The following is a 24,156-nucleotide window of genomic DNA, read 5'->3' on the forward strand; positions in this document are numbered from 1 at the left end:
CTCACAGCCATCCTACACAGAAGTCATGACAGAAGCCATACTTGGTCAGTTTGTATTTGTATTCTGAAGCCATCTATTGTATCATTGATTTACCTCGACAGTGATTTCAAGGTAGTCAATGAAAACAGTTGAATAGCAGAATTGGTGGTTTATGAAATATTGAAAAGCAGTCCTTGTGCATAGGGTAGACCTACAACCAAAAATGAGTGCAGGTCTGCATACCAACCATCTGGTATTTGGAATTATGGGGTTGCTTTAAGACTGGTATTATAACCCAGTAGCATGAGTTCAGGACTCTTAAGTTTATTCATTTGACAGTTAAGGATTATGGAGGTAATGTTATTTATAACATAACCCAAACGGGGACTAGAGCCACAGGGGTAACAATCATTTATTTACAAGTTTGACTTGTGTTCCTCACTTTTGAGAGGTAGGGGGAGCTCAGGTGTGGTGGGTGCATCCATGGCAACCAAACTTTGCAAGTCAGTGTTTTCCTGAGTTAACTGAGCATAAAAACGTAACACAAGTGCTGTCTAACAGCCAGCCTATTGACCATGGAAATTAACTGACGACAAAAAGTTTAATTAAATAACATTTACTTGCGCCAAAACAGACACATGTGGCAGTACAGATGACAGACAGCATGTATGAGGAAAAACAAAAGCAATCTTAATTCATATCATCGAGCAGCACCTGTTGGTCTATACAAAACATGGGGAAATCTACCACCAGACAGGTGGCTGCACTTGGTAATGGTCACTAAAAAACACAAAATATTGAGCAGCAGTTTCAATCTTAAAACAGACCAGAGGCCAAAGATATGATTGAGAAAACAAGAGTTTAGGACTCAGAATGATCAAGCTTTAAAGTATGTACACGGCAAAAACAAAGGGATGTCGTCAGAAAGCCCACAGAGGGGAAGATGAGATGACAGAGGGGGGGGGGACTGTTAAGGCTCAAGTGTAATTGCAGTTCCCATCAGAAGTCAAGAGGTAATGGTGATCACAATCAAAATGTCAACCAGATTATTCTTCACAGACTAAGAATTCAATCACTGACCACCAATCATAAGCTTAATTTCCATGCAAACCTTCCGAGGCAGACCTAGTAAACACCTGTTAAGAGTCATTGGACACTCCCATCGTATTAATACTTCAGATTGGAAGTCAACTTCTCCTGGACTGGAAAACTGGATGGAAATTCTACCCGTTTCAGTTTGTCAGCCATCAGTGTGAAACTGTCAAGCTTGATTTAATTTCAGTATAGCCTGAGGATCAACAGCGCCCCCTGCTGGTCTACAGGGGAGGGACAGCCACAGGGGAGCCAACCTAGCCATGGCTCATTAATAAATGATAGTACAGTTAATTAATGTTTAGGCTCTGGGTGGACAGAGGCCACAGATGTCCCTGCTTACTGTCATAATCTGTAGATATTAAAGTCTGGATAAGGCACAGCTACCATCCCCTCCGAACGAACAAGAGCAAATCAGGTGCCATGGTGGTTGAGATGCAAATACTCAGCCGACAGAGCTCACGTCAACACAGAATATACAAGATTCTGCAGAGAACAGAATGGGGGGGGAAACGAGTGAGAACCGTAGAAATTCAACAAACCTGGAGAATTGTGATCTGCCCGTGTCCTCCAAGTGCAACAACAAACATTCAGTGTAGAGAACAGGCTCCCAAATGAGACGGAGGGGTAGAAGAGTGAAGGGTTGAAAACAGCATATTCCAGACTAGTTGTCTAAGGGGACAGTTTTTCCAAAAGACAGAAAGGCAGTACTGCTACACAGATCTACGTGAATCCAAGTAAAGGCCTGAATCCTGTCCAGACAGTCGGCACATAATCCCTGTAGGAGGAAGGCGCTCAAAAAAATTAAAACATCCCATCAAACAAACTAATTAACTATATACAAAAATATCGGGAGGCAAAACTTTTTAAAATAGAAACCCGTTCGTTGACACCATCACAACAGGAAGAAAAACTAATACAAAATATAAAAATTAAAATAAAAAGTGCTTAGCCAATCAATGAAGGGAATACGCAGAAGAGAAAAAAAAGACCTGAAATCAGATGTTAATTCTTTTCTTATAGTACAAGGTAACTCCCAGTGTGTAAACAAAGGGATTTCCTGATAGAAAAAAATAAGACATAAAAAGGATAAAACTTCATTTACAAGCACTGAAATCATATATTTACAAAAAAAAAACATCAAAACTCCCATACACTGGCACGCATTGTTATGTCCCGATTAGCGACAGGCTGCAACCCCAGCGCGCTCCAGGGGGTCGCTGGCAGGAACACAAGTGCGAGACCACTGGACCGCCAAGCCCAAACCTAAAAGCTGATTGGAGGAGCTCCGTGGGGGGGGGTGGAGCCATCTCCTGGCTGTTAACTGGCATCTCGTACAAGAAGCGTTGATTGGTTTCCATTAGAAGATACGCTTGCGTTTCAGGTAGGAGTCAGCATAGTGGCCCCCAAGGCCCTGGGAGTGTTGTCCCACGTAGCCCCTTCTGGGCTGGGCTCTGGAGACGGGATCAGACGCTTGTGACCACCAATGGGAGTCTAGAGGGGGCAGAGACATAACCACTGTAAATGCCATGGTGAAAAATGGAGACAGAACAGGAAATGGCAGACCAACCGACAATGACAAAGAGGCACACTGACCTTCATCCCCAGACCAGATGGGTACATGTTCGAGTGGCTAACAGGAGGCATGCCCACAGCCTGAACAGACAAACAGTGTTCAGGTATCAAAACAGCACCACAATGCATTGGTCTCATCTAAAAAAGGCACAATGTACGTTTTGATCTTCAGTAAAGACGGGCGGCTTGGGGTCTTTGTGCACAAAACTAAGAGGAACAACCAGGTACAGTAAAGCCTGATTGATCCCTTCAGCTTCTACACAGTCCACTCAAACAGAAAGATGCAATATCGAACAGCCGCATGGGACTTTAAAGGATTCTGCAAGACACTCCTCCGCCATTTAGTTTGTCATCGTTCTGCCAGCATGGCTACTGTGGTTATGCAACCATGTGCGGCTTCAAGCATATCAGATAATGAGTTGTCCACATTCGTCTGAGTGGACCAAGGACACACAGATTAAGCCAATAATTTCACTTAACATTTTCAGCCCTACTGTTTCATAACTTAGATTGTCCCCAACATGGGTGCTAGGCTAGCCAACAGATGTCAAGACCTCACCGCTAAGTCTAAATAACAGAGGGCAGCTTTTATATTTTGAGCAGACACTCAACCCTCATTCAATCTGTTGATTACATTGGGAAGGAAAAGTGTGTGACCCTACCTTGTTGAGATGGCTGGAGGGGAGGCTGCCGGGGCCAGGTGCCACAGAGCTGTAGTAGGAAGACGAGGGCGGGCTGGGGGGGTAACTATAGCGGGAGGAGGCCTGCTCACTGTAGCCGGGGTGACCAAACCACTACAGAGACATTCATCATGTTATTCTATGCTGCATGTAGAGTTATACATGTATATATTAAAAAGTCAAAAAAGACCACAAAATGGAGTGGAACTTGAAAAGGCAAAAGGTGCCACAGCTTGAAGGCTGGATGTGAATAGTGGAGATGGTTTAGGGTCTTACCTGCTGTCCGAACCCTGCCAGAGCTCCAGTGTCCAGAGCCTCCTGCTGTTCATACAGATGGCCCAGAGGATCCTGGGAAGAGAGGAGCCAGACGCCATTAAATCTGCTGCTCGTGTAACAAAGTTAAGGTCATACCGTACTCTTACTCCACAGCTGCAAGCTTTTTGGTGGCACATCTGGCTAGTACGTTGTCAAGCGGGCAGTCCCGTGTTTGCGAGGCGAGGACCCTAGGTTCAAACCATTGTGAGGACACTGTAGCCAGACAGGAAAGTGGTGCTGATAAGCAGGCCCACTGTGTTCCATCACACTAGAAAAAAGTCCATGCACTGACTGGGCAGCCAGGGAGGTAAAAAAATAAACACCGGTTGCCACAATGACCTTAACCAAGACAGCAGTGTCCTCAGATATCAAATAAACATCAATGAGCAGGCATTCTATCACAACATCAGATGAGCCAGGCCAGGCAGTAGGACTGGACATTAAAGGTTAGAGGATAAGGGGGACCTACCTGGTGTATTGGGGGGTAGTCTGGGGTGTAGGACTCCTGGTAGCGCAGCCTGTAGTTACAGTGGATGTTCTGTGTGCGCTGGTTGGATGAGTTGCCTAGCGCTGGTCTCTTCCTGTAAGGGTGGGGCCTGCAGTTGGCGCCTGAGTGAAGGACGGCAGAAATGGAAAAGGAGAAAAAAACCTACGGATCAATACTGGGAAGGAATCAGAGCCAAACTTCACAGGCTGCAGACAGTTGGAAGGGGCAGCTCACCTGGGGATGGGAACAGGCTGTGGACATTGAATGGGTCCTGGGGAAGATTCCCATCATTGGGAGGGTGTCCTAGTATGGACACCTATTGGAGAAGACATTATTTTTTTTTTTAATGTTTAATCTGGGGACTTGATGTTATGTAATGAGACACAATGACTTGAGCATCCCTGCTAGTAGGGACAATATTAGAAAAGTATACAGAGCATTTCAATCATCATCATACCCCAGGTGGTGTAGGCCCCTCTGCCCCCATCACACCACCCAGATGGGAGATGGACATGCCCTGGAGAGTGGGGGAGGGGTTCTGGGAGAAGCTGGTAGGGGACTCTCTGCCCAGGGGGTGACCCATAGAGTGGGGGTTTAAGGGACCCATAGGGTCTGACTGGAGGCCCAGGGATGGAACCACACCGCCTGGGGACACGAGAAAACTTATTAATATAACACCCCATCACTGCAATGTAGAGAACCCTGAGATCACACTGAAAATCAATACAACACCACCACAGTAAATAACGTAGATGTAATAAGTACTGCCCAAATCCATGGCATGTTTACAGAACCTGCAAAGGAATCAGTAACAGAGCAGCAGGGCTAGCATAGCATGCATATGCTCAGCATTGCTCTATGTGATAAATAAGCCAAACTAGAGAAACGGCCACTAGTGAGTTGTATAGGCAATACAAATAGACTTTAGACATGCCAATAAAGAATTGTGAATTGTGATGAATGGAAGGCCAAACCTTGAGGCTGGTCTCCCAGCAGATGGACTCCCTGCTGGAGAGGCATAGCAGCCAGAAGGTTGTCCCCCATCAGTCCTGCCTGTAGGAGACACGAGTTAAACACACGCTTCAGTGACCCACAAGATGCTAAAATAGTCTACATACCAGATATTTACTGAACCAAAATATCACATTAAAGAATTATGTCAGTCAGAATTCACAGTAAAACACTTCAAAAACAAACCAGTTGCATATTAATATTACTAGAAAACCACCTCAAAAAGAACACAGCAGAAAGAAACGCTTTCCCGAGGGAGAGCATTTACCAGCTTTGGTTTAGGGAGCAGTCCCTTCACGACAAACCTATATCTACCACACACACACGCTCAGTGATCACTCACACAGGGAAGTAGTCGATTCTCTTTATTGTGCAGCACCTGAGCCCAGAGAAGATGATTTCCCAAAAAGGCTTGCTGATAGTAGAGGAGAGAATAAAGTAGGAGAAGTGTGGATGAGAGACTAATGAACCAACAAAAGAGGGGAGAGGAGCTAGAGGAGAGTGGTGAGTATGCAGGGCATGGTATGCAGGGTACCTGTTGAACTTGGGCCTGGTTCTGGAGGAGGAGCTGGAGCAGAGCAGCAGAGAGGGCGGGGTTAGCCAGCAGCGGCATGGTGGGAGCAGCACCAAGGAGACCTGCAGAGAGACCATTTGACCGTAAGACAACCTATTCATTCATTCACCATGCATTTAAAGGTGCAATATGCATCCTTGTTGCTAAAAGTCTAACAGTTTGCCTAATTTCAGTTCACAACAAAACAAGCAAGTGTAGAGAATCATTGTGTGCTCTTAACTGATGTGAAATATATTTTCAGCTGGTGTACAAAACCAAAAGAAAGAGACAAAAACAAAATCCATAGAAATTGCGCACAGAAAATACCTACCACTTCTTAGACTTCCTTACAATGAGAATGACAGAGCTATAACTCACATTTCTATGTGAATTTGGTCAGGTCGCCGAGAAAGATAACTATTGTAGCTTAAAAGCACGTGTCAAACTCATTCCACAGAATTTCTACGGGTTTTGGCTCCTGCTTTGTACTTGATTGGTGAATTAAGGTCTAATTCGTAAGGAACTCACCTCACCTGGTTGTCTAGGTCTTACTTGAAAGAGAAAAAAACAGTAGACACTAGGTCCACCATGGAATGAGTTTGACACACCTGCTTTAAAGCATTAACACCAGGGTAAGAGACTCATACCATACATAGTCTTCCTTCAGGAAATGGCATGATCTTACTCACCTTGTTTCCTGCCCTGGGTGAGGGGGTTGAGCAGCATCTTGAGGGTGGCAGGGTTACTGAGGCCTGTGAGGATCTGCATGGCTGTGGGCTCAGGGAGGAGACCTTTCCCTCGGTTCAGGGCCTGTGGAGAGGGAAGAGGAGAACCATTCAGAACAGTTGTTTTCCCACAGTAACATAAGGGAGTAATAGTTCAAACATATGGTCTGGTGTTGCAACCATGAAGTCTTTACCATGGTCTGGGCAGCGATGAGGGCAGCCAGCATGCTCCTTCCCGGGGGTCCAGGGGCACAGAAGGAGACGCGGATGTGGGTCCCACCTAGCGCCCTGCCGTCAGCCTCTCTCTGCACCTGCTCAGCAATCTCTGCCGAGGAGAACTCCAACATGGCAAACCGCCGGAAACTGTCATCCTGGCCCTGAGCCAACTGAATAAAGGAAAACTAAGTTAAATATGCATTCCTTATGCAATCAGTCCAAAACTAATGACTACATTTGCCATTTAGGTTTACACAGAATTCAGTAATATTAAACATCTTGACATTTTTTAAAACACCATCCACACAGATTTCCTCACCACAATTAGTAGAAAGGAGTATTTGATACAATGGTAGAGACTAGAGGTTGACCGATTATGATTTTTCAACGCCGATACCGATTATTGGAGGACACACCCCAAAAAAAGCGGATGCCGATTAAAAAATATATATATTTGTAATAATGACAATTACAACAATACTGAACTTAATATAATACATCAATAAAATCAAGTGAGCTATGAAAAAAAGAGCTTCATATTCCTGAGTTAACCTGTCCAATAGTTAAATTGCCTCACTCGCACTATTACGCAACAGTGTTCTGCCAGACCTCAAACTACCGTACCCTTATGGTATATGAATGACTGTGTGCTTATGGTGCCAAAAGAACACCCCTGTCTCATTCCAGAAAGGCCTGTAGGGCCAGAGGTCTGCTGACTGACACCACCTGGGAGTCAGATGGTCATCTCCATAGAAACCAGCAATGCTCATTGCTATAGAAACAAGTGGCCACAGGAAAAGCAGGTCAAAGGTGAGGGCTCGAACGCCAGATTCAAACAAAAATACTCCCACCTATAGCGACCTCCTTTATGTGAACTGCCCAAGACCATGCCATCACTATAGACGACCCATGTTACATAACACAACCATCTGAACCTTGTAGCACAGCTACCTCAAACACACTTACTCAGTGTAAACAAAAGCAGTTGGTGTTTCCCCTACATGCACTTAGCAGCAGTCCACCACCGTTTTTAAATCATGGCCACCACTGAAAAATTGTAATTAATGTAATAAAAAATATTTCAGGATGGTAAAACAGTCAGTTTCAACCAGATATAAAGCATGTAGACAAGCTCTGATCTTTAAGAACTAACAAAGTATTAACAGTCCGGGACAATCACATTTAAAAATGTCATTGCATTGGCACTTCATTGATTTTGTTATACGTTTGAGTCACCCAGATAGCATAAGAAAAGGGTATAAGCAATGGCAAAATGTATAATTGCAAGAAAATCTCTAAAACTGCTCATTTCCTCTGCACAACGACAAAATGTGTAGAACTGCAAGAAGTTAGCTTTAAAACAAAATGGTGTTTGAGGCAAAGAGGGCCTCTAATACCGTGCCATTAGCCATGTACACGCTAACTCTGCCACCACTGCTTCAACAAAAAACCTAGGGGGAAACAGTTGGAACATCTTTCATGACTAACAAAGTAAAAAGGTGCCAAAAGTACAAGCAGGTATGTTCTGCTTGCTACTAGAGTATACTGGAGCCACTCCGATACAAATTGAACTGAGAAAAGCTACTAGATATATACTATTCATTAGAGCCAGATACACATGTTAAATCCTCTGAAAATATCAGTGCAAGTTTGTGTGAGAGGTCGTTGGAGTTCCTGCGCGCGTGTTCACGTGACTGACCTGGCAGAAGATGGGTGCGTGCGTGTCGGCCAGGGCATTGCTGAGGTCCTGGGCGGTCAGCAGGCTGGGGGGCAGACGGTCCACACAGAGACACCTGGAGTGCAGCAGGGGGTAGGTGAGGGAGCCCACCTCAGTCCAGTGGACGTACAGCATCCTGGAGCCCAGCTGCTTCCCCAGCAGCTCAGACTTAGCCCTAGCCGCAGAGTCCTTCTTCATGTACTCCACGAAGCCGTAGCCCTTGGAGTGGCCAGTGGAGGCGCTGTGGACCAGGAAGCAGCGCTCTAGGTTGCCGAAGGGTCTCACCAGCTCCTCAAACTGCTGCTGGGAGAAAGCGTGGGGCAGGTTGGCGATGCACAGCAGCGCGTCGGTGGGCTGCAGCTGCACAGAGATCTCCCGCTCCCGCAGCATGTGCTGGTGGAACTCTTTGATGGCACATTGTGCCTGCTCCCCATGGAGCAGTGTGACAAAAGCTGAGGAGAAGAGAGAATATGAGCTAAGACTTTGTGAAGAACTATGTGGAAGGTTACATTGCTCAAAATAGGAAGAGAGTTGAGGAATCTGTTTGTCTAGCTCTGTCAGAGAGACTGCTGCATCCAATTAGTCTTACATTTTAGTATTTTTTTAAATACCTGTTCCCTTGTATTTGTCCACAAAGCAGTACTTCAAGTCATAGCTGCGCAACAGCTCATGTACCTCCTGAAAGGGAGAAAGTATGGTGAGCTACAATCAGTGTTTCCCTACAATGTTTTCCACAGAACTCTACAGCCAATATTTTTAAACGCCCTCCTTGGCCAGAGATGCCCTACCAACGGTGTAGTATTGTAGGCATAAATTCTGCTTTAAAACTAAGTGTTAGACACTACAATCACTTGAAAACATGACAAACTAATGTGATGTGTGAACATCCCTAATCTAAAGCCATCTGTTGTGTAGCTCCATCTATAAGTCTAGTTTTATTCACTGACCTGCTTTTCCATTCTTTTGGGGGGGGGGGGGGGGGGTCAAAGCATGTTGCTATCAGTTTAAGTGTCCAATTAACAAGTGCTTTCCACAACAATATTTGAGTATAGACCTGTAGTACCTAAATGCTCAGAAGTATTGATCAAAACAATTTAGGATGATTGCTTACAGCAGGTGTCTTTGCCAATAAAAAGCAAAGTCATCCCCAGCTATCGGGTAATAGTGTAAAAAAGTTGCCCATTCACTGTGCTAGGAGAAATGTTGTTCCACAATGCTTTGCCTGTTCCACAAACGAATCGCAATGTTGTCTAGCATTTTCTGAAAGCGGCTACGTTGCCTCTACACCTTCAACCCTTTGTCACTGCTACTCACGTTCCCATCTCGAACTCCCAATATGCACCCAGGCAAACAATGAAACGCGCACAGGCCACAGTTCCCCACGAGTCAAGCATGTTCCAACTTTTTTTTTTTTTACTAAATGTTCCAGGGCCATGAAGTTGGTTTCAATGAGGGACATTACCTGAAAATAATTTAACGACAGACTTTTGAACCAGTCACATACAATGTATGTCAATCCATAGCCTGACAATTACTGGTCAAAACAAAACAAACAGTTTTGCTAACGTTAGCAACTAGCATTGCCTTTCCGCACGAGGATTTTAATTCTGCACTTTCAACTTGTCCATCAACCACGCGTGATGCTGGAATGGGCAATTACAGCCAGGCCGTGAATAACCACCAAACATCACCTACCACGTAGCAATACATTGAGAGCGCAAATAGAAGTTTATTAGCGACATAATTAGGAACTACGATTAGTTCGCAAATCAGTTAGTTCCTAGGAAACGGTGCTAGCTAACGTTAAAATAAGATAACGAGAATAGAAAGACATCACCAAAAGTCAGCGAACTCCGTTAAATTACTGGTAATATAGGTAGATGTCAATTTCATGGCACGGGTGTAGTTATTTATCTTTTACATAACGTTACTAGATTAACGAGCTGCATCCTGGGCTTGATCTGACGAAATTACTGACCCGCGTTAGCTTTTTAACGTTACTGAAAACAAAACAAAAGTTTAGGAAACGTACCTGATTGCTAACATCGGATGGCAGGTTTTTAATTATGATTTTCCGGCGATTGTAAAACTCTCGACGAGTTCTGTCCAAGCGCCTCTCAATCTCTTCAGGGCTAAGCGTCGTCAACTCTTCATCGACCCTTCGCTGACACTCGTTGTCCGATGATGCACCCCCATCACTGGGCTCGAGTTCGGGATCCCTGGACACCCAATTCTCGTGTTCGACAGCGGGGTCATAGTTTTCGTGAAGTGGACGGCTAGCGAAATTGGGCCCTGCATTTGGATTTTCTTCTCTGCCAGCTGCGCTAACGGACACCGCGGCCGCCATCACCTTTGCCTGAAAGTTTTCTGAAACTGACAACACCGTCAGATTTGAGCAGTTTAAACAATACACACATGGGCGCAACTCGGCTTCTAATTGGACGAGAAGATGCATTTTTTTATACCACGTCACGTCATGAGCGGGGCGGGTAGATGTAGCTTGCCTGTCATAAATGAAAACCAGTTACGCCCACTACAAATTCAACAAACCCACATGACCCAGTACATTGAATTGAATTACCGGTATGAACATATTGATAAAATCACTATATAATTTCTGATTCAATAGAAGTTGAGGTGTTTGCATTACATTCAGCTGTGTATGTCCCTGATTGACAGGAAATGTAATTTTATTTAGGAAAAGCTCAACTAATAGGGAAATTATTTAGGCATAAAATCAAATTAGCTTTCGCCTCTAGGCACACTGGACCTTAGCATGTTTATCATACCACATCTGAGTAGACAGTTTGCTCAAGTTGGCAAACAGAAGTGCTTTGCACTCAACTCTCCTTTTTAAAATAAATACACAATTGATCATTTACATTAGGTGAAAGTGTTACAAATGATTAACTAACAATTCACAACCTGGATTTTTGGGGGCTTTGGTCAAATTTATTAAACACCGTCAACGGATACAAATGCTTCATTTTCAACATTCGCCCACTCAAACATTTAATACATACAAACATAGGGAAAAACATGATATGATACAATAAAATCAGTAAATGTTTGATATTTACACCAATACAGAAATAAAGAGAAACGGTTGGTAATATACATGCCTCAAATGAAGTGTTATATTAAATCATGTGAACATTATGAGTGACAAATCATGTGGAACGACAGCTCCTCTTCTCTTCTGGATAGTAAATATTTCATATGAATGGGATCCTCCAACTCGGGCTAAAATGTAGAACTTAATTGGATCAGTCATGGAACATGGACCCGGTTCTCCTCCCGAGACAGCACTATAGCTGCCATTCAGGGAATTTCACACCTAAAAAAATAATATCTGTCACATCAAAATAAAACAAGTGCCATCACTAAGGGCTCATCTATATGAATGAATGGATGAAAATGACTACAAACCTGAGTTCCTATTTATTAATACAAAGAGCAGTCTACTCCTTCAGAACAGACAGAGGGCACTGTGGTGCAGGGTGTGGTGTAGACTAGAGTAGACTTATGTAGCAAAGTGCTGAGGTATACAGGAGTAAGGCCAGCTGGCCTGTGAAAAAGTAAGGTTCTCATTGGCTAATTTGGGCCAGCCGCACATTGGGTTGCCGTTCGTATGTCTTGCGAATCGCTTCGATGGACTCAATGAGGGATTTGAAAGATGGCCGTCTCGCGGGGTCAAAGTCCCAACAATGCTGCATCAACATGCGGACCTGTTCAAAACAAAGACAGGTTTGTTTCCCTAGGTGCATCTGGCTTACAGAAATAATGAAGACTGTGTGAGAGTGTTTAGCTGTATGCTTTACCTCGCTAGGACAGTCTCGGGGGCAGGGCAACCTATTGTGTTTCTCCAGCAGCTTGATCAGCACCATCACAGTCATCTGACCCTTCACTATACCCATCATCTGAAAGAACTTCTATTTTAAAAAAACACATACAAAACGCACACGTCACAATTAATACACTCAGCAAACCGCACACAGACTGCATCACAATTATGTAAAGGGTTGGCAGCCTTGGTTAAATGGATCATGCGGATTTAGACGGAGACAGAGGGTGTCGTTTCGTACCACTGGAGGGCTCTGACGATATTCACAGTGGGTCAGGACCTCATAGAGCGTCACGCCAAAGGACCAAATGTCTGAAGAGAAGGAAAATTTGCTCTCCTTCAGACACTCAATTGCATACCTGTAAAATAAAGTCAAAGGTTACCGTAAGATACCTTTTAATGCACACATCTTGACTCTAAATTAGCAGCCCAGGAGGGAAGTAATTGCTCAATGGCTCCAGGACTCACCAGAACACAGGACTGTCTCCATTCTCACGCACGCGGTAGTAAACATCTCCCTCTGGGATGTATTTGGTAAGGCCAAAGTCCCCGATCTTCACCAGATGCTCATTCTCCACCAGTACGTTCCGGGCAGCCAAGTCCCGGTGGATGTATCGCTTCGAGTGCAGGTAATCCATCCCCTTAAAAAGGAAAAAAAGCCAAAAGAGCAGGAGGAGAGATGAGGGAGACCAAGGTGAAAGAGTAGCAGTTAGAGAAGAAAATAGAGTACTTTAATCTATTGTTGTATAAAACAATACTCCAATATTGGATAGCAAATCTTCAACTTGAACCTAAACAGTGTACCTGCTACAGAACTAAACAGAACCCTAGAAGGAATCTAGATTACATATATCTTTATATTACCAGCCCCCCCCCCCCCCCCCCGTGCAGTGCTCGTCTCACCTGGCAGATCTGCTGTGCAAAGAGGAGGCTGTGAGCCACGCCCAGGCGGTGTTTGGCTAGGTACTCTCTGAGGCTGCCCAGAGGTAGGAACTCCATAATCAGCTGCACAGTCTGCCCTCCTGTGGAGACAACGAAACAGGCATTTACAGCAGTCACTCATACATACAGATGCTACCCTACACATGTAAATGTGAACAGATGCTGGAAACCCCCACACATGAACATGTCACCTGTAGGAAGGAGCCAAGCAAGAAATGTAATAAACAAGCATTGTATGAAAATGAGACTGCCAATCATATACAGCAGGTGGATGACAGACAGGTGAGCTGGACTGGATCACATGCCACTCACCCAGCTCAGAGCAGCAGCCCTTGTACTTGACTATGTTGCTGTGGTAAAGAGACTTGAGGATCTCAATCTCCTTCATCCAGCCTTCACGGAGATGGCTGCCTCCCTCATGCTTTAGGGCCTTCACTGCCACATAGTCCCCTGTCCCGTCGTTGGCTGGGTCATACACATAGAGAATCACCTTCCCAAAGTGACCCTGGAGACAAAAGGGAGAGAGCACAAAGAATTCTCTCAGTTAGAGGGAGGCCAGGGAATAATGTTTTACTTAACGCCAGTAGATCACAAAGCACAACAGAAGATCAAGAGCACAGAGGGGTTTATAAGAGTCATGTTGTCCTGCGGAGAAATTAACTCACCTCTCCTAAGTCCCGGATCTTTTTCAAGTAGCGTTTGAGGAAAACGTTGGGGTCAGCGTCCGGGAGAGACTCCAGGGGGGATATGTCAGGATCTGATCAGAAACCAGGAGAGCAACATTAAAGCAACACTAATCAATCACGAAAATGTGGTCAATCTAAATGCTAGTAGAGGAAACGGAGAGAAACAGACTGATTCAAAGAATAAAAGGAGAGGACATACTCTTGATCTGTAGTTCAGTGAGGTCTCGAAGCACAGTGCGGAAGGACGGCCTCTCCAGGGGTTCGTAGGTCAAACACATGCTAATGAGGCTGGCCAGTTCCTGCGACGAGGGCTCGGTGAGGCGACTCCGCGTCTCGTAGAAACGCTCTTTCTGTTGGCAGGAGAGAGGTCAGGGGTCAGTATGAATCACAGGCATGGTAAGAGGATGGCAGATAATGAGTTATGATTAGAGGGAGGAGAATTGAAGGGCAGTGACAATAGGGCTGTAGGTACCTCAGTGAGCGTGCTACCACTCATGGGCAAATCTCCATTGTTGCAGATCTCCAGCAGTGTGGCTCCAAAGCTCCACTGGTCGGCAGCACTGCCGAATGGGGCACTGCTTGGCACACACTCCGGGGCGATCCATGGGATTCGCTCGACACGCTCTGTAGGGCATTGAGACAGTCTAAGTCAGACCAGGCTATATAATACCACTACATTCAGTAGGTTCATGAATCACATGGTCTCACAACACAAACTAAATAACCTCTAAAGCCTTCCTGCTAAGTGTCAATATGATGGCAAGTGCAAGACAACCAGGAAGTGGGCCTCACAGCAACCAGGACATTTAAGTCATTTACATTTAAGTCATTTAGCAGACGCTCTTATCCAGAGCGACTTACAAATTGGTGCATTCACCTTAAGACATCCAGTGGAACAGCCACTTTACAATAGTGCATCTAAATCTTTTAAGGGGGGGGGAGGGTGAGAAGGATTACTTTATCCTATCCTAGGTATTCCTAGGACGTGGTTTGCACAGGGCTTCTTGTGACTCAATCTGATCTAAAAGAATGAAGACCAAGAAAAACCACCAGAGACGAAAATTGAGGGTTGACAAAATAACTCACTGTAGAGAGATTCTATTTATCATGTAGTGGGTGTTGCCCAACATGGAAGTGGTCTGGTAGGAACTAACTGTTTTATTGTTCAAGTAGGAACTAACCTTCTCTGGACAGCACGTTGAGGGCAATGCCTGGATCGCTCAGCTTGACGAAGGGAAAGGTGCCCTCCTCCAGACCACGGCGAGCCACCAGAATGTTTTTAGCACAGACATTACCATGTACCAGTTGTTTAGTCTCCTGCAGTAACCAGGTGGTATAGGTAACAACATAAAGTACATTCAGGACACTCAATAGTGGGAGATGAGGGTTGGCAATACATTAACTATGGACACAAGGGTTTAGAGTTTGAAACGGAGGGACTATCACAGAGGACAGGAGATCAACATCCTAAAAGGTCATTGTTTCATACAATGAGTGAGGAGTAATCTTAGTTTGTTGCGATGTGAGGATATCAGGCTGACTTACGAGGTAGCTCAGGGCACTGGCCAGCTGTTTGGCTACAGTAAATTTCCACTGAGGGGTGACCAGCGCCCTTTCCCTTCGCAGGAACACATCCAGAGGCCCAAACTCCACAAACTCCTCCACCATGATGTCTGCAGACAGGTCAAATACAAGGATTATTATCTAGGATCACACCACTTACTGTTAGAGATGACCGACACTTCACTGTATTGAGTCTAATTTAAAGGCTACAGTTTGGCTGAGAGTCAGGCTTGTGGTTGTACTGTACACCAGTCCCGTTGCCTAGTAATTCAAACAACCAATACAATTAACCTTCTGGGAAGGAAGTGTCAGTGCTGAAGAAGGAAGTTGCACAGCTGAATGAGGAAGTGTGAGGTTGAGTAGTGCCATGGTGACTTACTCTCAGATCCTTTGACAGACACTCCGTGTACAAAGACCAGGTGACTGTGAGATACTTGGCTCATCAGACTGGCTGTTTCAAAGAACGCCTACGAGAGGACAGGAAAGAGGAAGGATTATCAGGACATTGTAAACAAAGGTTCACATTTAACAGAGTCTACCGTGAAAACGGTAGCTTCGAACCAACAAGGTAACCGTTGTGTGATTGAGGCAAACTGGGTTGGAACCTGGGATGGTGTTATCGCACAGAGCTAAAGTCCAGGCATTATCACACCGAGCTAGTCTTCAGGTCACAGGTAAGGTTACTCATCACGCAATCAATTCCTGTAAGAGGATAATGATACATTAATGTTAACTCACCAACGCTATGTCCTTGTGGCTCTGGTCCAAGATCTTAAGAACCACTCGGATCTCTTTGCGATCAGTAAGATTGTTGTTCCACTTGTCCTCCTCATCCTCCTCCTCGACTCCGCCCCACACCAACAGACTGCCAGAGTAGATGTTGGTCCTGGTCCCACGGCCCAGATGCTGCTCCTAAGCACAGGGACAACCAGACATACAGCCATTTTAGAAGTACTTGGGTACAAACCGGACAAAGATAGAGAAGAGCATCAGTGTTCAGTAGGGAGAAATGTATTGGAATTTAGTGAAACTGGGAGGTACTGTTGCAAAGGTGTGCCCTACTGAATATAACCCAGGTGAAACATACACAAAGAAGGGCGCTGACAGAGAGATATATAGAAGAGAATCAAATCAAATGTATTTATATAGCCCTTCGTACATCAGCTGATATCTCAAAGTGCTGTACAGAAACCCAGCCTAAAACCCCAAACAGAGAAACCTAGAGAGGAACCAGGCTATGAGGGGTGGCCAGTCCTCTTCTGGCTGTGCCGGGTGGAGATTATAACAGAACATTGCCAAGATGTTCAAATGTTCATAAATGACCAGCATGGTCAAATAATAATAATCACAGTAGTTGTCGAGGGTGCAGCAAGAATGCCAATCTCTCTCACCTGGGTGATCTCCTTGTCTTTGATCTGATGGAACCTCAGCTGAGTCAGACAGAGGGCCACAGAGTCAGGCTGAACACACTGGTCCGCACCCTGCCTCATCACCAAGAGGTTGGACAGTTCTGCAGCACACAAACACTCATTTAAATACAGTATAGGAAAACATGGACACACAACACATCCTTAGAGAATAACATCTCTGTACATATGTTGAGCTGTGGTATGTTAGGGGCAGAACAACACCAATGCACATCTATGAAAAACACACTAACCTGCAGGTCGGGGTTGGCAGCATTTCTTCACAGTGAAATTGTCCGTGCCAGACTTGAGCACAAAGGTCTTGAGGCTGTCGGTGAGCTCCTTGACACTGGAGAACTCCCGGTCCCAGCCTTCCAGAGAAAACACTGAACCACTATGCAGGATCCTGAACTGCTTGTGGATTGCAGCTTGTCCATTCTATAGGAAGCCAGCAAAGACACACACATGCATCCAAATATATAACTTCTAATGACATTGTATTGCTTTTCACATTTTCAGACTCTACATTTTCCATGTGCCTCGTCCTTCAGGGCTTGGTGCAGAGGCGCGTTTACCTGACTCTTGTTTAGAACAGCTAATATGATGCGGTGGTAGTCGAGGACGCTCCAGCGCACAAGAAAGGCTCCCTCTTCAACTGCTTCCTTCCTCAGTCTCTGCAGCACAAAGTCATCACTGAAAAAGACAGTCAGAATTGTAGTGGGAGCCAGGGCAGTGTGTGTGTGTGTGTGTGTATGTGTGTGTTACTCACTTCATTGGTCCATGGAGACCATTGGTGGCACTGAGCACTACTCTGGGCGGAGCCACCTCGTGACACAGGTAGTGGTGTGCGTCTGCAGTAAGCCGGAAGTACCCGTCCAGCAGGGAGACGAAAGACAGAGCCTCAAGGCTGGAATTCATTTGAACCTCCTGCACACATATAAACATATCATCCTCAGACAACACCACCTACACACATTTCAGTCAGATACTCCGCTTCCGTACAGACATACATCATATAGTAAGATGCAACTTCACACACACACTTATAACTTGAGATCTGCACACTTGACTTAGGTTTTTGCATAAATCATGCAATGTTGTCAATGGGGGATTTGCACAAAACATGGAGCTACGTGTGTGTATCTCAAGATAGGTTTGGGGCCCAACAGAAAGCAGTTGAGAGGCAGGTGCTCGAACCATAGAGAAGTTGTCCTGTTTAATGATGCTGACGTTGGCTCCAGTGATGGTGATGTGGGAGATTTCCGGGAAGTCGCAGAAAGACGTCCATGTGTCAGAGGATTTAGGTTCTTGCTGGAGGGGCGATTGCTTCACACTTTTCCGATTCCCTAAGTAATCGTTCCCAAAGTAACTGTTGGCCTGGGCCTAGAATGGATAGACACAACTTACAGAGCATCCCACAGAAGGCACACTACGAGAAACACACAAAGGCAACTCACAGTTCTAACTAGCAGTCAAAGAGCTTGATAGACATCCAATGAGACAGACAGAAATACCTTCTGCACTGTGATCTTCCTCCACTGAATCCCCTTGGTACCAGACACCATGACTTCATGCATGACCTGAGGGCCAAAGTTCTCAGGGTCAGAGCCCCCGTGGGCGTGGCTGGTGTTGAGGTAGGAGCCGCTCCCGTCGCCCCCGTCCTTCCTCAGCTCCAGTTGGGCCGCGAGGAAGGTCTCGGTACCGAAGCGGGGGGCTAGGTGCTCCAGAGTAGACAGGTATTTATACATGACCTCCTGGGAGCCCAGGCGTCCTAAGTCCACAGTGTGCTCCTGGAAGGTCCTCACGAAGTCAGCAAACACACGCCGGATACGGATCTTGGTCAGGAAGTTGTCCCTCACTATATGTTTGGAGAAGGATCTCGGAATGCAGCGCAGGAAGCTACAGTATGGCAAGGGGAATATGGAAGTCAATCAAAACATTACGGCTGCGTTTGTAAAGGCACTAGTTTCCCTCTATAATGCACTAGTTTTGATAGTGAGTGAATAAGGTGCCATTTTCAACACAGCCTCAGACTATAGTAATGTCTGAAACCTTGTCAAAGCCCTTCCTAAACAATGCACCCATCCCCTCTGACTCATGGCTTACCTGACAGACTTGGCCACTTCCTGTAGCGTGCAGCCTGAGCACAGGGCCTGGTGAGAGAGGTGCAGCACAGCCATCCCCAGACTCTCATTCTTAAAGCGACTCAACTCTTCTTTTCCTTGAGCATCCTCCATCGGCATGACATCATTCACAAAATCAAACTTTGCCTAAGAGAAACAAAAGGGAAATGAGTTTTTTCACAATATGAAAACGTCCGTGTGACACAGGAATATTATGTTAATGCACACTTCCACAGGAATATATGAATACAAACACATTTTGGATAAAAACACGCCTCTTTCTGAAACTCACCTGGCAGAAGAGGTATTCCAGGGAGGTCATTTCTAGTAGAGGTGAGCCCTCGTGCCGTGTCCCTGACCGTGGGGCATATCGCGACACTGACGGTTCCTTCTCACTCAACCCATGCCAATTCCGAAAGTAAAACCTGGGAACCGAAAGAGAAAATTCCCTATATAAATATGCCTGTACATAAAAGCATACAGTGCATAATCTCTCTCACACACACACACACACACACACACACACACACACACACACACACATTGTGTTAGGTTAGATTACTCGTTGGTTATTACTGCACTGTCGGAACTAGAAGCATTTCGCTACACTCGCATTAAAATCTGCTAACCATGTGTATGTGACAAATAAAATGTGATTTTACACACACTATAAAAACAGTTGGCTGGTATGCCCTCGCCCTTCTGAGCAGTCAGCTGTGAATACCCTCACCTGCTAGTACAATTATGCTGACTGGGATTTGGGTTCTGACCTTCCACAGGGTGTCGGTACAGAACAATGCTGATGCTTCTCTGGGTTCTGATGCTCCACAGGATGTCCACTCAGAACAATGCTGATGCTTCTCTGGGTTCTGATGCTCCACAGGATGTCCGCTCAGAACAATGCTGATGCTTCTCTGGGTTCTGATGCTCCGCAGGATGTCCGCTCAGAACAATGCTGATGCTTCTCTGGGTTCTGATGCTCCGCAGGATGTCCACTCAGAACAATGCTGATGCTTCTCTGGGTTCTGACCCTCCACAAGATGTCCGGTCAGAACAATTTTGAGGTAGTCGGGTGTGCTATTTACAGATTGGCTGTGTACAGGTGCAGTGATCAGTAAGCTGATGCTTAAAGTTAGAGAGGGAGATATAAGACTCCAGCTTCAGAGATTTTTGCAATTCGTTCCAGTCATTGGCAGCAGGGAACTGGAAGGAAAGGCGGCCAAAGTAAGTGTTGGCTTTGGGGATGACCAGTGCAATATACCCGCTGGAGTGCGTGCTACGGGTGGGTGTTGCTATGGTGACCAGTGAGCTGAGATAAGGCGGGGCTTTACCTAGCAAAGACTTATAGATGACCTTGCGCCAGTGGGTTTGGCGATGGATATGTAGTGAGGGCCAGCCAAGGAGAGCATACAGCATACATATACATATAGAGCATACATGTTCGCAGTGGTGGGTAGTATATGGGGCTTTGGTGATAAAACGGATGGCACTGTGATAGACTACATCCATCACAGAATGCTGATGCTTCTCCGGGTTCTGTCCCTCCACAGGATGTCCGGTCAGAACAATGACGATGCTTCTCTTTTCAAGGTTTTAATTTCCTTTTCCTCTCTCTTCACACACTTCTGGTCATACAACATGAATCTTGACTGGGAGTGAATCTTGGTGGAATAGTACTCGTGTTACTCCGAATGATTTGTGATTATTTTGATACACACACCACATTCAGGTATTCTTGTTGCTGTCCACAATAAAAAATTGACCTCAGAAATTTGCATCTTCTTTCTTCGGACAAAGATAACACTCTGACCTGAGTGGGTGCAGTGTCCAGTTGCGCCTTTCCAAGAGCTCTGATTGGTTGGGAACGGCAGGGCTAACTAAGGTAGGCTGAACAGCCAAACTAACGGGACTCAAGGGAAAATGAAGGGAGTGTGATGGAAATCTAGGTAGAAAGGAGGGGACGGGGTGGCCTTTTTTAAACACACACACACACACACTAACCTCATGCGATAATGGAGTGTCAGGCTTGTCTGCTCTTCTGGGTTGAAGAAATGGTTGGGACTGTACCAGCAGTGGGATTCAGGGTCATACAGGGAAAAGAGGACATGGCACAGTGGAGTGATACCTAGGGGGACAGATATATAGTTTAAGTACACCTTGGATACACCCTTTCAATGACATACAGTGCATTCGGAAAGTACACAGACCCCTTCACTTTTTCCACATTTTGTTACGGTACAGCCTTATTCTAAAGTGGATTACATTTTTAAAATGTCATCAATCTACACATAAAACCCCATAATGACAAAGTGAAAATAGTTTTTTAAACATTTTTGCAAATGTAAAAAGAAAAAAAACAAATACCTTATTTACATAAGAATTCAGACCATTTGTTATGAGACTCGAAATTGAGCTCAGGTGCATCCTGTTTCCATGGATCATCTTTGATCAATTTTATACAACGTGATTAGAGTCCACCTGTGGTAAATTCAATTGATTGGACATGATTTGGAAATGCACACACCTGCCTATACAAGGTCGCACAGTTGACAGTGCACGTCAGAGCAAAAAACCAAGCCATGAGGTCAAAGGAATTGTACATAGAGCTCTGAGACAGGATTGTGTCGAGGCACAGATCTGGGGAAGGGTACCAAAACATTTCTGCAGCTTTGAAGGTCCCCAAGAACACAGTGGCCTCCATCATTCTTAAATGGAAGAAGTTTGGAAACAGGACTCTAGGAGTCTTCCTAGAGCTGGCTGCCCAGCCAAACTGAGCAATCGGGGGAGTAGGGCATTGGTCAGGGAGGTGACCAAGAACCCGATGGTCACTCTGACAGAGCTCTAGAGTTCCTCTGTGGAGATGGGAGAAACTTCCAGAAGGACAACTCTCTCTGCAGCAATCCATCAATCAGGCCTTTGTGGTAGAGTGGCCAGATGGAAGCCACTCCTCAGTAGAAGGCACATGAAATCCTGCTTGGAGTTTGCCAAAAGACACCTAAAGACTCTCAGACAATGAGAAACCAGATCCTCTGGTCTGATGAAACCAAGATTGAACTCTTTGGCCTGAATGCCAAACATCACGTTTGGAAGAAACCTGGCACCCTCCCTACGGTGAAGCATGGTGGTGGCAGCATTATGCTGTAGGGATGTTCTTCAGCAGTAGGGACTGGGAGACTAGTCAGGATCAAGGGAAAGATGAACAGAGCAAAGTACATTGTTGATGAAAACCTGCTCCAGAGCACTCAGGACCTCAGACTGGGGCGAAGGTTCACCTTCCAACAGGACAACGACTAAGCACACAGCCAAGACAATGCAAGAGTAACTTCGGAACAAGTCTCTGAATGTCCCGATTGAACATCTCTGGAGAGACTTGAAAATAGCTGTTGAGCGACGCTCCCCATCCAACCTGACAGAGCTTGAGAGGATCTACAGAGAAGAATGGGAGAAACTCCCCTGATACTGGTGTGCCAAGCTTGTAGCATCATACCCAAGAAGACCGAGGCTGTAATTGCTGCCAAAGGTGCTTCAACACCGTACTGAGTAAAGGGTCTGAATACTTATGTAAATGTGATATTTCAGTTGTTTTTTTTATACATTTACAAGCATTTCTAAAAACCTGTTTTTGCTTAATCATTATGGGGTAGTGTGTGTAGATTTATGAAGAAAATAAACAATTTAATCCATTTTAGAATAAGGCTATAACGTAACAAAATGTGGAAATAGGGAAGGGGTCTGAATACTTTCCAAATGCACTGTAAAACCCAGATGCCTGGAGTCATCAACTCAAACACACCCTTACGTGCCAGGCTGCCAATGTCCTCAAACAACAGAACACCCCACAGCTAACCTGAATGCCCTAAATTATTGCTCAATACTCAAACAAAATATTGTTTCTGTTTCATTAAAACAATACATGGCACTTGTTCTTACCCACAGTCTGTGCTGCAGAGATTGAAAGCTCCTCGGCTGTCACTTTACCCTCTGTGTGGGTCAGATAGCGCTCCCCTCCCTTGGTCCAAAACAGATAGACATGGACGCCTGGTCCCTGAGGAGGCTCACACTGGCCTGTGGATGACCCTGTCCTGGTACTCTTGGAGCGGCCACTTCGAGACATTATGGACCAGGTTGAGTCACTACACCTGTCACAGGGAGGAAGTAAGAGAAAAGTATTTCCCTGTAATCAATTACATAGTAACAAATCCAGATAACAATTAATTAAGGACATGCGTTTTATACTTTATACGTGGGTTTTTGTTAATATCAACGACAAATATCAACGACAAAAATATACTCAAATACAATGTAAGCCTTATTGTAGCAAGTAATCACATCTGGATCAAATAGATTTGTTACCATGTAATTGTCCAGCATTATTACCATGTTCTGAGAACTCGCGATATGATCCAATATTTTCTAGTAAGGCCTTCCGGGTATTGCGCATGAATATCAGTAAAGACGAACATTTAACGATAACATGACACGAAAATCCGGATTTAATTTATCCAATGTTCCTACATTTTCAAATATATATTCTCACCAATACATTAATCACTTCGTCATCGACCTGATTGCTCATGGAGATGGTGGAATATAGCCTACTGTGTACTGTAAACAATTGTAAACCAGAGGCATAAAGCCCACTTCCTATAATACTGATATAGTATGCTTTATCCGCCAATGCTGGAATAAACCCGGGTATTTGTAAATTGTATTGCACATTTGTCAAACTACAGGTTTCTTACCATTTAGTTGCGTCCCTAAAACGTGTAGTTAGAAAATCCAATGCAGGTTGAACCGAAGTCCACTCTTATGATTTCCTAAAGCGTGTTTCCCCTACTCCTACGCATTCCCGTGAAGCGCACAGATAGAGAAGTCAGCTACAAGACGAAAACACCGAAAGACACTTTTGGCCACTCCCCTTGAACCAGCTGTACTACAGTAGGCTTGTGGGATAGCTCAAATCAAATCGTATTTGCGTCGATTACAACAGTTGTAGACCTTATTGTGAGATGCTTACTTACAAGCCCTTAACCAACATTGCAGTTCAAGAAATACACTACCGTTCAAAAGTTTGGGGTCACTTATGCATTTATTTGTTTTCCATGAAAACATACATGAAATGAGTTGCAAAATTAATAGGAAAAATAGTCAAGACGTTGACAAAGTTATAAATAATTATTTTTAATTGAAATAATAATTGTGTCCTTCAAACGGCTTTCATCAAAGAATTCTCCATCTGCAG

General features: G+C 44.9%; 2 protein-coding genes across 3 annotated transcripts; both read right to left on the minus strand.

Moving 5' to 3' along the window:
- Window positions 1-579: 579 nt before the first annotated feature.
- LOC115104239 (ribonucleoprotein PTB-binding 1-like) lies at window positions 580-10,744 on the minus strand. The gene is given in 16 exon segments (XM_029625567.2): window positions 580-2,508; window positions 2,511-2,565; window positions 2,668-2,727; window positions 3,309-3,440; window positions 3,603-3,674; window positions 4,111-4,250; window positions 4,363-4,444; window positions 4,586-4,773; window positions 5,103-5,181; window positions 5,483-5,554; window positions 5,675-5,775; window positions 6,382-6,502; window positions 6,612-6,803; window positions 8,333-8,802; window positions 8,962-9,028; window positions 10,383-10,744. Coding segments are annotated over 16 exon segments (2,223 nt in total). The 5' UTR covers window positions 10,698-10,744; the 3' UTR covers window positions 580-2,431.
- Window positions 10,745-11,276: 532 nt separating this feature from the next.
- On the minus strand, window positions 11,277-23,792 carry LOC115104241 (non-receptor tyrosine-protein kinase TYK2-like). 2 transcript variants are annotated; one of them, XR_003859702.2, is made up of 25 exons: window positions 23,657-23,792; window positions 22,845-23,053; window positions 20,916-21,039; window positions 19,207-19,339; window positions 18,898-19,061; window positions 18,306-18,690; window positions 17,989-18,174; window positions 17,561-17,718; window positions 17,367-17,484; window positions 17,046-17,229; window positions 16,777-16,895; window positions 16,124-16,297; window positions 15,765-15,852; window positions 15,368-15,495; window positions 15,004-15,139; window positions 14,295-14,446; window positions 14,022-14,172; window positions 13,802-13,893; window positions 13,449-13,641; window positions 13,098-13,216; window positions 12,663-12,835; window positions 12,436-12,553; window positions 12,172-12,282; window positions 11,780-12,078; window positions 11,277-11,687 (listed from the first exon to the last, which is right to left on the minus strand). XR_003859702.2 is itself a non-coding variant. In XM_029625570.2 (24 exons), the coding sequence occupies exons 2-24, from the start codon at window positions 23,026-23,028 to the stop codon at window positions 11,938-11,940; spliced, it is 3,531 nt and encodes a 1,176-aa protein (XP_029481430.1). In that variant the 5' UTR covers window positions 23,029-23,053; window positions 23,657-23,792; the 3' UTR covers window positions 11,277-11,937. The 2 variants fall into 2 exon arrangements, 1 of the variants encoding a protein (XP_029481430.1); XM_029625570.2 differs by having other exon boundaries at window positions 11,277-12,078.
- Between the last annotated feature and the right edge of the window lie 364 nt (window positions 23,793-24,156).

Source organism: Oncorhynchus nerka, linkage group LG21 (genome assembly GCF_034236695.1).
Source record: "Oncorhynchus nerka isolate Pitt River linkage group LG21, Oner_Uvic_2.0, whole genome shotgun sequence".
NCBI classification, from domain to species: domain Eukaryota; kingdom Metazoa; phylum Chordata; class Actinopteri; order Salmoniformes; family Salmonidae; genus Oncorhynchus; species Oncorhynchus nerka.

Coding starts and splice junctions, on each gene's coding strand:
- LOC115104241 (XM_029625570.2), bottom strand. CDS start 23,028: ATGTCTCGAAGTGGCCGCTCCAAGAGTACCAGGACAGGGTCATCCACA. Junction 15,496..15,764: donor GTCTGTCAAAGGATCTGAGA/GTAAGTCACCAT, acceptor ACCTGTCTGCAG/ACATCATGGTGGAGGAGTTT. Junction 13,894..14,021: donor CACTGAACTACAGATCAAGA/GTATGTCCTCTC, acceptor GTTTCTGATCAG/ATCCTGACATATCCCCCCTG.